Source organism: Lipotes vexillifer, unplaced genomic scaffold, assembly GCF_000442215.2.
Source record: "Lipotes vexillifer unplaced genomic scaffold, Lipotes_vexillifer_v1.1 scaffold1599, whole genome shotgun sequence".
Taxonomy (NCBI): domain Eukaryota; kingdom Metazoa; phylum Chordata; class Mammalia; order Artiodactyla; family Lipotidae; genus Lipotes; species Lipotes vexillifer.
Genome location: NW_006775655.1, coordinates 293,436 through 307,818, shown reverse-complemented (window position 1 = coordinate 307,818; position 14,383 = coordinate 293,436). Strand labels below are relative to the sequence as shown.

Sequence of the window (14,383 nt, the reverse complement as noted above, 5' to 3'; positions counted from 1 at the left end):
GTAAATAAAATACCACACAATTAAATATCTAAAGGAAAATATTATTAAATAACGGTAACAGTGCTGCATGGATATAGCCAAAAAAAAAAAGGAAGAGTACTATTTGAATGGTTAAATTAGGGAATTGTTTAAATAGGGAACACCAAACACTTTTCCCTTCCTATTGCCTCTGTGTTGATAGGAGGAGAGAAAACTACCAAGTTCACCCCAACCAAGTCAGCTCTTGGTGCTCAAGATAAAAGGCTTCCTCACAAGGCTGGTGGAGAGGATTCCATCACCTAAGCACGTCTGAGTTTCTACCACCTGCAGCTTTCTTCTCTGCTTACTTTACATGACCATTTTTGTGGAGACAGTAGAAGATTAATACAAAAGCTAGACTATCACAACCCATTCCTTTACGCTACACAGCTACACTCACGTGCTGCTGACGTGCAAGTGTGTGTAGACTGACTGTCTAGGTTCTGGGGGAGGGAGGGGCCCCTAGCTGCACAGAGCATGATGCAGCCTCTCCCCTGGAGAGGACCCGGAGGCAATGCCAAGTGTGGAGGATGAGTTGCAACCCTTTCCTCAACCACCTAATTGCCTTCAAATCAGTTTTGCTAGAATAAGGCCCTGACATTAAGTGTGAACCCAAGCAGGAAAATGTCCTCTCACGGGCTTCCCTGGTGGCGCAGTGATTGAGAGTCCGCCTGCCGATGCAGGGGACACGGGTTCGTGCCCCGGTCCGGGAAGATCCCACATGCCGCGGAGCGGCTGGGCCCGTGAGCCATGGCCGCTGAGCCTGCGCGTCCGGAGCCTGTGCTCCGCAACGGGAGAGGCCACAACAGTGAGAGGCCCGCGTACTGCAAAAAAAAAAAAAAAATGTCCTCTCACATTTTAAAATTAATTACTTGAGAATGAGTAACAAAGAATCATAGCTAGCACTTTGTGCTAGACATTGTGCTCATGCTCTACATGCATCATCCTATTTGATTCTCACGATGAGGTTCTACAATTATTTCCATTTCACAGATGAAGGAACATAGGTTCAGGAAAGTTAATTAACATGTCCCAAATCATATCTAAAGTCAGTCGAGCCCAGGCTGTCTGACTCTGAAATTTGTACTAATCCTATTTGAATCTGTAAGTAACCCTATGGATTAAGAACAAGCGTATCTCCATTCCATGGAGGAGTAGCAGAAAATGTAATGGTTAGGAGAGCAAATGCTAGTGTTAGAAGCATCAGAGTTTTAATTCTGGCTCTGCCATGTATTAGCCGTGTGGATTTGGGAAATTTATTTAACTCCTTTAAGGCTTACAATGTCCTTAATTGTCACATTTTAGAAAACTTTTAATCTCTTAGGGCCTCGCTGTTTTTGTCATCATCATCATTGTCACCATCATCTTCATCATCATCATCATCATCACAGCTATCATGTGTTAAGTGTTTTCTCACCTTAATTTTTTCCCGTGTCTGAAATTGCCACTCTATTCCTTGAATCCCTTGGATCAAGAAGTGGCTACAATGTACTACCACCACTAATAATAATAGCAATAAGAGTAAACATTTATTATATGCTTACTACATGCCAAGTGCTTTTAGTGCATTATCTCATTCAATCTTTACAACTACTGCCTGAGATAAATACTAGTGTCATTTATAATGTATAGTTAGAAACAATTCATCTAGAACTCAGCACTGCTGATTTCACATCCTTTTTTTCCTACTCACCACCCAGACCACCAGCTGGCTTGGGACCTCCAAAAGGGCATCCTTGAAATAGCATGGAATTTCCTGCAGGATATTGAATACTCCAGGAGTCTGACACTAAAAAGGTTTGAAACTGTCCACCAACTGAGAGCCGTGGTTGCTCAAGGAATTTCTGATTCCTCTGTTCCAACTTCCTTTTCCACAGGGGAGTGCCAAACAACTCCAGGTCCTCTTCAGAGGGGGAGCTGGAAAAACAATGACTCACCTGAGAAGAACAAGCAGAGTAGTGCCAAGGAATCAAACAGACTCTCTTTTAATTGCAAAGTCCAGCCACCCATTTTCCTTGTTAACAACCTTGAGTGGCTTTGAGTAAAAGATGCTATAAAGAACAAACATATTTGGAGTGATAATAATCTCCTATTACATTATATAACTTTCTCCATATTTGTTATTATTTTTTCTGATTGCAAATTTAATACATTTTATTGGAAAACCATAGAAAATGAAAAAATAGCTAAGCTGTTTTGTATGATTCAGTCTAGGCTTCAATAAAATTGAAATTATTCTCTTCCCGTGGCTATACACCCTTACCCCATTTTTAAAGACCTGGAGTCCAGGGTAGGAGAGACCAAGAGCATCCCAGAGTGCAGCAGCGCAAATTCACTCCCCTCCAACCCCTGCAGCTCCTTTCACCCATCTCGCCTCCCTCTTAGTCTGGTGGCTTACCATTGGTCGTTGCCATGACAACCAGCAGCAGCCAGGGCTGGCAGCCTCTACCGCAGCAGGGGTGGGGCTTTGGAGGAGGGGGCCGGAGAGGAGGAGCCAGAGGAGGTATCTGCTGCAAGTTCCTGGCTGCTTCTGAGCTCACCCCATCCTCCGAGAGGGAGGAGGCCTTGTGGTGATGCTGCTGCTTCTGCCGCCTCGACTGCTGATACTCTAGTGAGGCTGGAAGGGTGGTTCCTATTCGCACCGTCGCCAACCAGAGAGTGAGGGAAAAAAATCCCAGCAGCCGCTGCTGATGTTGGGTTCGGAGGCTGCATCCGACACGGTCACAAGGAAAATGGATTCAGTTTGCATCTCTCCCTCCTTTCAACAGCTTCTCCGCGTCTCAGCATGGTAAGTAGCAGAGAGCGGGGTTATCTTCTTGGTTTAGCTGGCTGTTAAATGACCTGTGTATACATTTGTGGCCTGCACTTGAACAATGACTCCCTCAGAGAAGGAGAGGAAGATGTGGAGACAGTGATGGGGATGGGAGAGAGGAAGGTTGCCAGGAAGAGAGAAGTAAGAAGGCATCTGCTTGTGTTAAAAAAAAAAAAAAAATGGTGTTGTGATTTTATCCTGAACTGGCTCAGAATGCAGACTGAGCCACTTGGTTCCTTTCCTTCCAAGCTTAGCAACAGAATCAGGGGGTGGAAAAAGAGCTGACAAGAAATGGATGTTATTGAAGGGAATCATTTAATTTGCGGCTCTCACACACAGGGTTAGGCCTTCCTCAAAAACACATTTGGTGCTTCCTAAGCTTTCCGGCCTAATCATAAGGTGATTTTGCTTATTTCCCTCATTGCTAAGAAAAGGTAGCCCCAGAATTTAGCATTTTATTTCATATTCTGATGTACTCTTGCTGAGAAACCATTTGCCAGATAGAGTTTCATTTTTAGTACATAGATTTGATTGTGAACATACAAATGGATACCCTATGGATATGCATATCATACATACACATGTTACTTAGCATTTATGAAACATATTTATATGCAGAGTGTGCTTTGCAATCATTTTTATGGGTTATAAATGACCTTGCATGCTTGGAGGTAATTGCATATTTTTGAAACTGTGCTTCTGGTTTGTATTATTATTCATTGGCTTCATTTGGATTAATGCAAGATTTATTCTTGTTATTGTCCCTTAGTTTCATTGTGACCTATTAGGGCAATCTGTATCATAGCACTGGATGTGAATTCATAGCCTGCCTCTTTTCTTTATTTTTAATTGGGTTTGTGGGGGGTGATTTGAGAACCCTGAATTTACAATGATAGGAAAGGGAGGTGGCCTGTGGTATTATTTTGTGTCTAGCATCTTGCCAAATGAACGTTGAAACAAATCAGTTTTCTTGAAATTCTACCCCAAGCCTTTCATGTTTGTACCTGTGTCCCAGGAAGCACAGATGAGTTGGAAGGTGAAATGCATTCATTTCTTTAATAGTGCTGCTATTTGCTGTTTATTCCTTCAGTATCCAGGCACCATTTTACAGTTCCCTCAAATGTTGTGTTATGGGTCTACTTCTTTAGGTGGTTAAGTAGGAAAGTGGGACTGTTTTGAAAATCTAGGTGTTCCCAAGTACCTCAGCCATCTCCAAATTAGCCTGCTTATGCAATGAAATGAAACGAGAGTGAGCAAAGCTTAGGGTGAGAATGTGTGGCTTGCAGGCAAAATGGGGGGCTATTGTGGTTTACAAATGCTTAGTGTGATCTGCTTGACCTTTTACTATGTCACAGCTTTAAGGCAACTCAGGATACTAAAGACGCCTTAGATGAGTAGGGTACAGGGCTCCATTACCACCCAGGATAATAGAAATTTCATTGAATTAAAGCCAGAAAAATCCTTGCAGGTAAAACTGTGTTAGTAACGTTACATTTATCATACGGACTATTTTTTATCCATCTCTCTCTTCTCTAACAATATCACTGTCAGTGCAAACATTTTTTAAATGTAAAAGAAAACGTTTGTTCTAATCCTGCATTTTATTTTACACACTGCTCCCCTTCATTTACAATCTTTACATGTATTTGAATCAGGTTTATAGTTTAACTTCTCTGAGAATAAATGTCCGGTTTGGTTTATATATGGGAAGGCTCTTCAGCACCTTAATAGGAAGAATGGATTTAATGTGCTCATGGCATGTCATATATTATATAGATTCACAGCTCCATCAAGTCATGCTACCATAGGCCTTATTATCACAACTACATAAAGTAGAGCAGGGAAAGGGGTACTGGGCTTGTATGTCATAACAAAAATTTTATAACACTCTGCATCCTGAATCGTTAATGATAACTTTTGACTGGAAAAATTAAAATTTCAGTAAGCTTTAAAAAATTAAGACGTGTTGTAGTTGCAGTTGCATTGTATTTCATGCACTGAAAACAGTTACCTTGGGCTTTGTTTTATTTCCTTTGTTTCGAGTTTTCATTGGGATGTGGTTTTATAGGTGAAGTTGGTACATTTTGAGCAGAGGCAAATCACTAAGTCATGGACATAGAACTGACTCTCAGCAGTGAGTTTCAGCTGTGTGGTCAGACCCTGATGGAAATAAGGGTCTAGTTTTTGATCCTACAACTTGAGACGATTATATGACCTTTGCCGAGGGGTCACAGAAAAGTGAACTGTTTTTAAAGGACTACAAGTTGAACCCTCTAAGAAAGGATAAGGAAATTAGGATGATTTTATTGGGAGAAGTGAAACTAAGAGATGATGATCATTTACTTCAAAGAGCTGGACATTGCTTACTGACATTTTTTGGAGCCTAAAATATGGTCATTGGGCTTCAGCTTCATTAGAAAGAATGAAGATTAGAAATACACAATGTAAAACTTCCTGATAGCAAATTTGAACAGTCAACTGGATAACCAGATAAGGCAGTGCATCCTTCTTCAAAACCTCCAAAAGTATGCCATAGACATGCATTTATTTGGAACAGGCTAAATTCTTTCTCAAGAACTTTACTGGCTTTTTCTAGAGTAAATTGTCCATTTAAGAGTGTGCTTTAGTTGTTTAACATCAGGTACTGCTAGACCTGCAGCAGTAAGACTCCATGTTGTAATGGGCTTCTAAATTACAGAATCTGAATATTTTTAAAGAAATCAATTGGCCGTATGCTTGGAGAAACGTGTATGTTATCTTGTCAGGATGCAGGGAACTGAACATTGTCCTCTTCATAAGACTCCTTTCTCAGCAACTTTATGGAATGTGATGCCTAACAGCCATATTAACATTATTCCCTTTGGTATGGCTAATGTTAAAAAATGAAATGGGGTTTAGTGGGGTCTAGATACAAAATATCAATAGTTCAAGAGCCATCAATTTGATGTCAGAACAAACAAAATATATGGAAGAGACATACATTTGATTATTTAAATGTGCTATTTAACAACAAGCTAATTAATTAATTACCTTTTTCTCAAATACTATCTTGAAAATGCCATTCTTGTTGCAATATTCAACATTTTGACTGGCATTTAAACTTTTGTAAAACTTGTTTTAATTGGGATAAAACGCATATTATCTAATTTCTCACTTTGTGATAGGATGTTCCTTATTTCTTCAAGTGACTTTAGAACATATTTCAGTCTTATGTACATGCTTCAAGTCTCCATCAGGGGAACTTAGAAAATAGCTGGAGAGTCAAAACTGTTTTCTACATTTTTCATAGTTTCATAAAAAGATTAATGCTTTGTTTTCCATAGTTGGGACCAAAAAGAAAACAAAATTTATCTTGGAAGTTTTAACATAAATTACTCAATTGTTTTTTACTGAAATAAATAAACTAGATGTATACTTGGGTGTTGCTCTGAGAGGTCAGTTACAGTTCCCCCTGTTTGCACATCCCAAATGTTATTTTACCAAGTGAAAATGTGTTTTCAGACATGATGAATTAATCAGTTGAAAAACAACTATTTGTAGAGCTCTTATGACTAGCACAATTTGCATATCTAGGAACTAGAATTTCCTTGTGGGGGGTATATAAGCTATACACATGTGCAATAGTTAATGACGAAAACAATATAGTTGTAATTAGCACCATCATTACACCTTATCTTAATATAATCTTTTGTAGTTCATAAAGTCATTTTACATTCTTTATTTGTCATCTTATATTCCCCAAAATTCTGTCATGCCAGTAAAGCTAGTGTCATCATAATTATTTTACATTAGTGGAAAGAGGCTCAGGAGATTAGACTTGTTCAAGTTTGGGTTTGGTAAATAGCCTAGTTGGGCCCTAATTCCAACTCTCATGAGCTCAAATCTGCCATATTAGAAAATTTAGCAAATTATCTTGCCGATTTGAATTTTAAAATATCAAATATAGTAAACTCTGCATTAAATGTAGTTCATTTTTATTTGGACATTTATTTGGATATTTGGATATGATTTGTTCTTTGATCATATTGGATTGCCACATAGATTAAATTCATTCTTCAGTTATCAGCCAAAAAAAGGTAGACAAAAATTATTTTGGAGAAAATCTGGGATTCATGTTATTTAATAAAAGCATGAAGCATTTGGGGAAAACTTGGAACTTTGTTGGACTGATGTGCACTTATTTTATGCCTAAGTATTATTTTTATTTTTAATGACATAAAGTTGGGGGGTAGCACAGTATTTTTTCCTGTGCTTAGGACCAAATTAATTTCTATAGGTCCTGGACCTTGAAGAAACTTAGCCCATACCTCCTACCTGTATGTCCTAAGCATCTCTCTACCTACATGTTCTTAAAAATTAAAATGATATTAACTCATAAATAAGTGTACATTGGTTTAACAACTTTCTGATATTTCCTGGACAAATACTTTTATACTTTTCTGAAGTATCAAAAATCAAATACTTTTCTCCAAAATATTGTAGTTTTTTGATGTCTCCCTTTCTTTGCTAACACTGTAGGCATGTACTTTGTCCAACTGTTTGGTAATTCAGCACTGGCCAGAGAGTAAATCATGCCATCTGAGCTATCATTTCACATTTGTGAAGTATCCTTTATAATTAATTAGCTTGCAGTACAAGTGACATCTGTCATATTAAAGGCATTCTGCTTTAAATCAATATTCATCAATACAATTAAATTTTCTTTTAAAGGCTCTCTTATTTTACATTTAAAACATATATCCAAATTGTTGGGAAAAAAAGGATAAAGCAGAAATGTATAAGAAAATCACCCATAAGCCTACCATCAAGAAATAATTACTGTTAGTACTTTGAAATATTTCCTTCTAGATTTTTTTCTATCTGCCAGTATAAACACACTCAGATATACTATTTCATAAATGGGACCATACTCTAAGCATTGTTTTATAGTTTTTTTATTTTATATAATGTGGCCATCTTTCCATGTTAATGAAATATGTCTCTGGTAAATTTTTAATCTCTGTGTGCATTTTTCTTGATGACTCAAGATATTTTCCCCCACTTTGGGGTCTTCATACTTTGCTTTTAAATACAGGTAGCTCCTGCTTGATTTTCAGCAGCTGTGAGTCAAGCATGATTTTTCAGGAAATAGGAGATCTGTTATTCTGACCTGCCACTGCATCTCACAGTGGGTATTAAATTAACCTCGGTCATCTCTTGTCTGCTGATAATGAATGAGTTTTAAGCTCAAGTCAGTGAAATCCCTGTTTGAATTGCTAGGAATTTCACCAGGCGCATGCATAAGCAGCAATTAAAAAAACAAAAACAAATCTCTTCCAGATTCATGTTATTTTTCCTCAGTATAGCAATGGCATCCTGTAGTCTTAACCTCTGTGACCAAGTTAAATTCTTCATAAAAACATTTAAACAACATACCTTAGCTGTCACATGACTTCTCAGACTAAACTAAGATATATTTTTGGCATCTGTATGTTTCTTAAACTGGTATACAGTTTTTAAATGAAAGCCCATTCATCTGACTCTTCCCTTTTTAAAATATGAATGGTTGGATTCTTCTTATACTTTAAGTTTGAGCTTTAAATATAACTCCTTGGAGAGGTTTCCTTAAGTATATCTCCACTATTACTCTCCGTACCCTCTGTTTCCTTTGTAGCATTTATCAAAGTTGTAATTATAGAGCTATTTATTTGCTCACTTGATCTTCCCTGCCCTTCACTAGATTGTAAACTCTGTGAGGGCAGAAAATGAAACTGTCAATTAATAAAGAAAGCCTTGGCATGACATATGTGCTCAATAAACAGTGGTTGACTGAATGAATAAGTGGGTGCTCCCCTGAAGGACCTCTGTTTTCTAGCAGGTCTTCAGACTGTGACTCTCATTCTTGTACTTTGGCTGTGAAAACAAAATGGATTGTATTCATATATGTGATATTCTCAGGATTTTAGGTTGTTGATAAAGGAAAGCCAAATTCTTAAATGACAAATCACAATATTTAAAAAAATCCATCTTTAAAAATTGTTCACTACATACTATGACATAAATAAGAAAGGCTGTGAATATTTCTGTGGCTTCATTTATTCCCTTTCAAAACTGAATTGCAAGCCAGAAATAATGAGACCATTAAGGGAATACCTTTGGATTCACTACAACTTATTAAAATAAATTAGTAATTTAATTATTATTAGCATCGAATTATATGATACACACTCAAAGCTATTTTGCTATTCTAGAAATCCACTTTACTAAATTCTCTAATCATAAATAAATCATTCCTTCATATCTGTATCCAAAAATGAGGCTGAAACAGTAATGGAGACAATAACCTTACTCAGAAGATGAATTGAGGAAAAATCTTGCTTTCATGGAAGTTTTGAAATCAAATATAAAGAGAGTGACCTGGAGGAGAAGGGGTATGCTTGGCAAATACAAAGAAATATCTTCAAATCATTGGGAACAGCCATCTCTATAGGTGCCTGACCTGCTGATACATTGAAATTTAAGTAAGAGGAAAAAGTCTTTGTTCCCTGTCTTTGTTTGGCATCTAAATCAAGATCACTCACTGCACTGCTTGAAATTCTAGAGTCAACTGCAGTTAAAATATAGATGGAAAACCAAATCTGGCTAAGTTTAGCTGACACTGTCTGGTCAGAAAACAATTCATTGCTATTATTTTCAAGAAGGAAATTTTGCTGAGGTCATTATGACGCTAAAAAAGCCTTGTGAGCATGTGCTTCAGAAAAGAGGGTGATATTGTCAACCGGCCTTCTGAGCCAAACTGGAAATGTTTCCTTGGAAAATGCTACCCAGTATAACCACAATGAAAATGTAAACCAAGCAAGTGTTTCTCACCCACATGCCTTATCTGGCTGGCTCTTGTGCAGCATTTCTTGGAGAGAGGTACCTTCCAAAAATAAGCATTCATGGAGAGGTACCTTCCAAAAATGAATGGCTTCTCTAGTCCTTACTGACCCATATTTAAGGCCTGTAAACTCTTCATAGGTCAGATATACCTAATTTGAACATATTTTCCAAAACAAAAATTGTTTTTTTAGATGCAATTATACTGATGAAAACAGCTAGACAGAATATTTTAAATGAGTCCCAGTCTGTAAAGTCTAGGATATTGTGTCATTCTACCAGCAAGCCATTAAAAGAACAGCAAGACAATAATTTTATATATAACAATAACCAATTTATATTAAAAATAAACACACTGAATTCACATGAGAATCCTCAAGATGGTAATTCTGCTAATTGGCACTGAGGAGACAGAGAAAGGGACTTAAGTGTTTTGAAGATATTATAGATCCCAAACTTGCCTTCTTACGAATTCCCTAGATAATTCAGATTGTGAAAATGGGAACTCTGGAATTACCGGAGTTTCTCCGTTGTCTGCTCTGCTAGGGTTACCTAGACCCCAGGAAGGAATTCCTCCTACTCCACAGGCTTAGTCTTTGTCTCCTGCATCTCTTAAGTAGGAATTTAAGTGGTTGCTAATTAACCATAAAGGGGAATTTGTATTTCAGAGAATATATGATTCTTTGTTGTAGTAAGGAGAATGTTTGAATTATGACTTAGTTTTATTTTAAAAGCACTTCATTTAATAAAAGTACCTACAAAGTTTAGAATTTATAGTATTTTGAGCTAGATGCCTGAAACATTAGCAATCATTAAAAATAAACCCTAGCTTTTAAAAAATGAATTAACAAGGACCCCCTTACTCCTAGTTAATTTTACATAGAAGGAGCATTTTAGCCATCTCGCTCTCTTCTTAGCTAGATTGTCCACATTCGAGGCTCCACAGGGTTCAGTGTCACCCTCTGAAACAAGAGAGAGGAAAATATCAGCTTGCAACAAGGGAAATTGATTCTTCTACCACTGTAGACCTTCAGGTTTTTTTCCTCTATAGATTGAAAAGAGCCCAGTCTCTAAATGCGTGCTTAAACATGCCCAGTTCACATGAATGCTCTCATCTGGACAGGTTTAGCTACACACATTGTCCAATCTCTTTTAAGTGTGGTGTATTATTTTATATTTTTCTCTTTTCACTCTATTTACAGTTTTTGAAATCAAACCTAAATGGCTTAGCCAAGACCCCTGGAAGGTAGTAAAGAGACAAGATTAATATTTCTAGCCAGTCCCTGGCTATTTGCTTTCTGCACTTTCACTAACATTTGTAGGGCTTGAAAACATTAACTGTCTAAATTTATTTTGTATAATCTTCTTGCTTTGAAACATCTTGCTTTGATCTTTGGCTGTATAGTCAACTGTAATCTAAGGGGAATTGATCTGTTCTCAGATCACGTGGAGCCACTGCTAACCACATTCTTGATGTCCTCAAATGTTGTTTTTCTAATGGAAGGATCTTTATGACAGAGAGTAGCTGATGAAATAGTAGAAAAGCATTTTGTTCAGGAGACAGTCATTTTGCAAAGAAGCACTCTCTCTTGGGTCAATCTGAAATTTTTTTTCAGACTTGATGCTGACTCTATTCTTTAGAAGAATTGAGGACATCCATAGTATCGAGTTTCCTTTATAATTCAAGTAAACCAATTTATTCCAGGAACAAATGAGACAGCCTTGACCCTCTTAATAACAAGAATATCTGACATGGTCTGAATATAACAAGAATAAAAAGAAAACTTACTTTTACAACTTACTTTTCAAAGTTATCCAGAAAAAGAGCTAAATTCTTTGAGTACCTATTATGTATTTATGATACTGTTTTCATCCACGTCCATTTTTTCAGTCCTCACAAACAGAGGCATTGTTCTTCCCACTTTGCAAGAGGAAAATGAAGCTTGAATAAGTTAAATTTTTAGCCAAAGCCATTCAGTTAGTGAGTTTAGAGCTAAGACTGAAGTAAGAGCTATCTGATTTTATAGCACAGTGGTTAAAACCTGAAGCTTTGTGGACTGGACCCAGCTCAGGGAAATGTTTGTAAACATATGTCAAGTGTTTGTAAGCAAAAATATATGTTTCCAGCACAATATTGTTTTTTTTTGTTTTTTTTTTTGCGGTACGCGGGCCTCTCACTGTTGTGGCCCCTCCCGCTGTGGAGCACAGGCTCCGGACGCGCAGGCTCAGCGGCCATGGCTCACGGGCCCAGCTGCTCTGTGGCATGTGGCATAAAACTCTTAGAGGAAAATATAGGCAGAATATATTCGGACCAGGGCACGAACCTGTGTCCCCTGCATCAGCAGGCGGGCTCTCAACCACTGTGCTACCAGGGAAGCCCCCAGCCAATATTTTTAAAAACACTCTTTTGTCCAAAATTTTATAATTTTGACATTTCCAAAAATATCTCTCTCCCTCCTCTTAGAAAATAAGAAAATCTGGCATCACTAGGCCCACATCTCTTCATGGTAGACACATCTGGAGTTGAGTGATAGGTATTCCTCTGGGTGGGTATTGTGCTTTTCAGCATGTGCCACATCAACACCCCAAGCCCCTTCCCCACCAGTGGACTCACATTAACTCTTTGGCCCTTGAGACAGTTGGAATTCTGACTGCTGTTTAGCCCATTTTCATTCCACTATACCATGTAATTTACCAGTTAAGCATGGTTTTTGTTCTTTAGAGAAACACTCAGGTTTCATTAATATGGAAGCTGAAATGAATTTAGCCCAGCGGATGAGCATTTGATAAACATGAACTATCTGTATGAAATTTAATGCTGTTGATCTGATTTGGGGGCAATCACAATTACGTTTCAACCAGACAATTTGTAGCTTCAGGTGTTTCCTCTATGCACCATCAATTATTTGTTTTATTTCTTTCATAATTAGTAAGCAAAGGCATTTTTCACAAGAATTAATGTGTTCAGTACTTTATTTTACAAGTTACAAAGGACTTTTGATATTTTAAATTTCATAAGCATATAGGTAGAGAAGATATTATATTATGTTATATTGTATTATATTACATTATGTTAATTTATGTTATATCATTTATAATCAACCTCAGGATAAAGTTCAGATTGTCTACCTGTATCCAGCATCACCTAACCACTAAGTGAAAAGTATACAACTCAAATCGAGGTTTCTTTACTTCAGAATTTATTTGTTCTATGAGATGTGGCCCCACACAACCGAATGATCCATCAGTAACGTGAATCAGAGCCAGAGAATTATGACATGATCTGACCTTCACTCTAAATCCTAACTCAGGCGCTAAGGGAATTTAGGTCACTTGGTTATCCTCACCAAGTCCTTCCTTTCACATATGATCGGTGGATGTGTATCTGTATATGGACACAACTAAATAAACCAAGAACCTTTGATGGGGGTTGTGGAGGGTGGGAGGGATGAATAAATAGTTCCTACATGTGTATCATTACCATCATCACTAATACCACAAAAGCCTAATTGAAGTTCCTCAAAATAGAAAGCATTCATAGGCTTCCAATTGTTATCCCTGGTCCCTGTCCAAAAGGAACTTCTGTTTTTACAAGGAGAAAGGGCCAAATTTAAATAGAATATTAATACATGTAACACTTAGATGGAATACATCAATAGCACCACTGTTTTCAGCAGAAGTCTTTGTTTTTGTGATGTGACCACGATGGCTTCTAGCTAATTGGCCTCAACTATTAACGTGTGTTGACATGGATGGTTTTGAATCAGTATTCAATCCTATCTTTCTTCTCTAAAGATAGATGTTTCATTTGATGAGTCAAATATAATAATCTTTACATTAATAAATAGAGATTATGAGGCACATTAATCTACTTTTTGGACCAAATTCAGGTTAAAAAAACCTCTTTGAAATTTCTTTCAAAACACATTTGACATTAATGTTAGTTGTCGTTGCATTGTTGGTTTATGTTTGTTTCAGTACCCTTCCTAGATGCCAAGCAGTGCCCTAAAGTTGTTACATACATGCACCAACACACTTTGAAGAAGGTAATAGTATCCCTATTTTATGTATAGCTCAACTAAGGTTTATTACCATACAACAATTTAATACTTACTGAAGATTCTCTAACTGATAACAGATGGAACTAGATTCTGAACTCAAGTCTGCCTGACTCCAAAGTCATCTTAAGTAATGAGCTAAACCACTTCCCTCTTGTAGTGAAAACGCGATTGTGCTCCCCAAAATTAAATAAAGAGAAAGGCAAGTATATTTTTAATGTTATTATTATTATTAAATATTAATGAAGACCCAATTCTTGCTAAGTAGAGGATAGAAACACTGTTAAAATTGACATTCGGGGGCTTCCCTGGTGGCGCAGTGGTTGAGAGTCCGCCTGCCGATGCAGGGGATGCGGGTTCGTGTCCCAGTCCGGGAGGGTCCTGCATGCCACAGAGCGGCTGGGCCCGTGAGCCATGGCCACTGAGCCTGTGAGTCCGGAGCCTGTGCTCTGAGAGGCCGCAGTGGTGAGTGGCCCACGTACCGCTAAAAAAAAAAAAAAATTGACATTCAAGAACAAAGTCCACATAACCATAGTTTCCTCAGTGAAGAAAGGAAATAAGGGGCTGAATGAATCCCAGTCCAAAAATAAACCATTTGGAGATTTTGTGTTTTAATAACTCTTAGGAGATCATTTGT

At 37.6% G+C, this 14,383-nt stretch overlaps 1 protein-coding gene across 3 annotated transcripts in view; it reads left to right on the top strand.

The window, feature by feature from the left end:
* Positions 1-2,510: 2,510 nt before the first annotated feature.
* JAKMIP2 (janus kinase and microtubule interacting protein 2) overlaps positions 2,511-14,383 on the top strand; it is a 173,298-nt gene continuing 161,425 nt past the window's right edge. The window contains exon 1 of one of the 3 annotated variants that reach the window (XM_007450078.1): positions 2,511-2,806. In XM_007450078.1, coding sequence (XP_007450140.1) covers positions 2,804-2,806 — 3 coding nt within the window. In that variant the 5' untranslated portion in view covers positions 2,511-2,803. The remainder of the gene's footprint in view (positions 2,807-14,383) is intronic. The other 2 variants (XM_007450075.1, XM_007450076.1) reach the window with 2 other exon arrangements.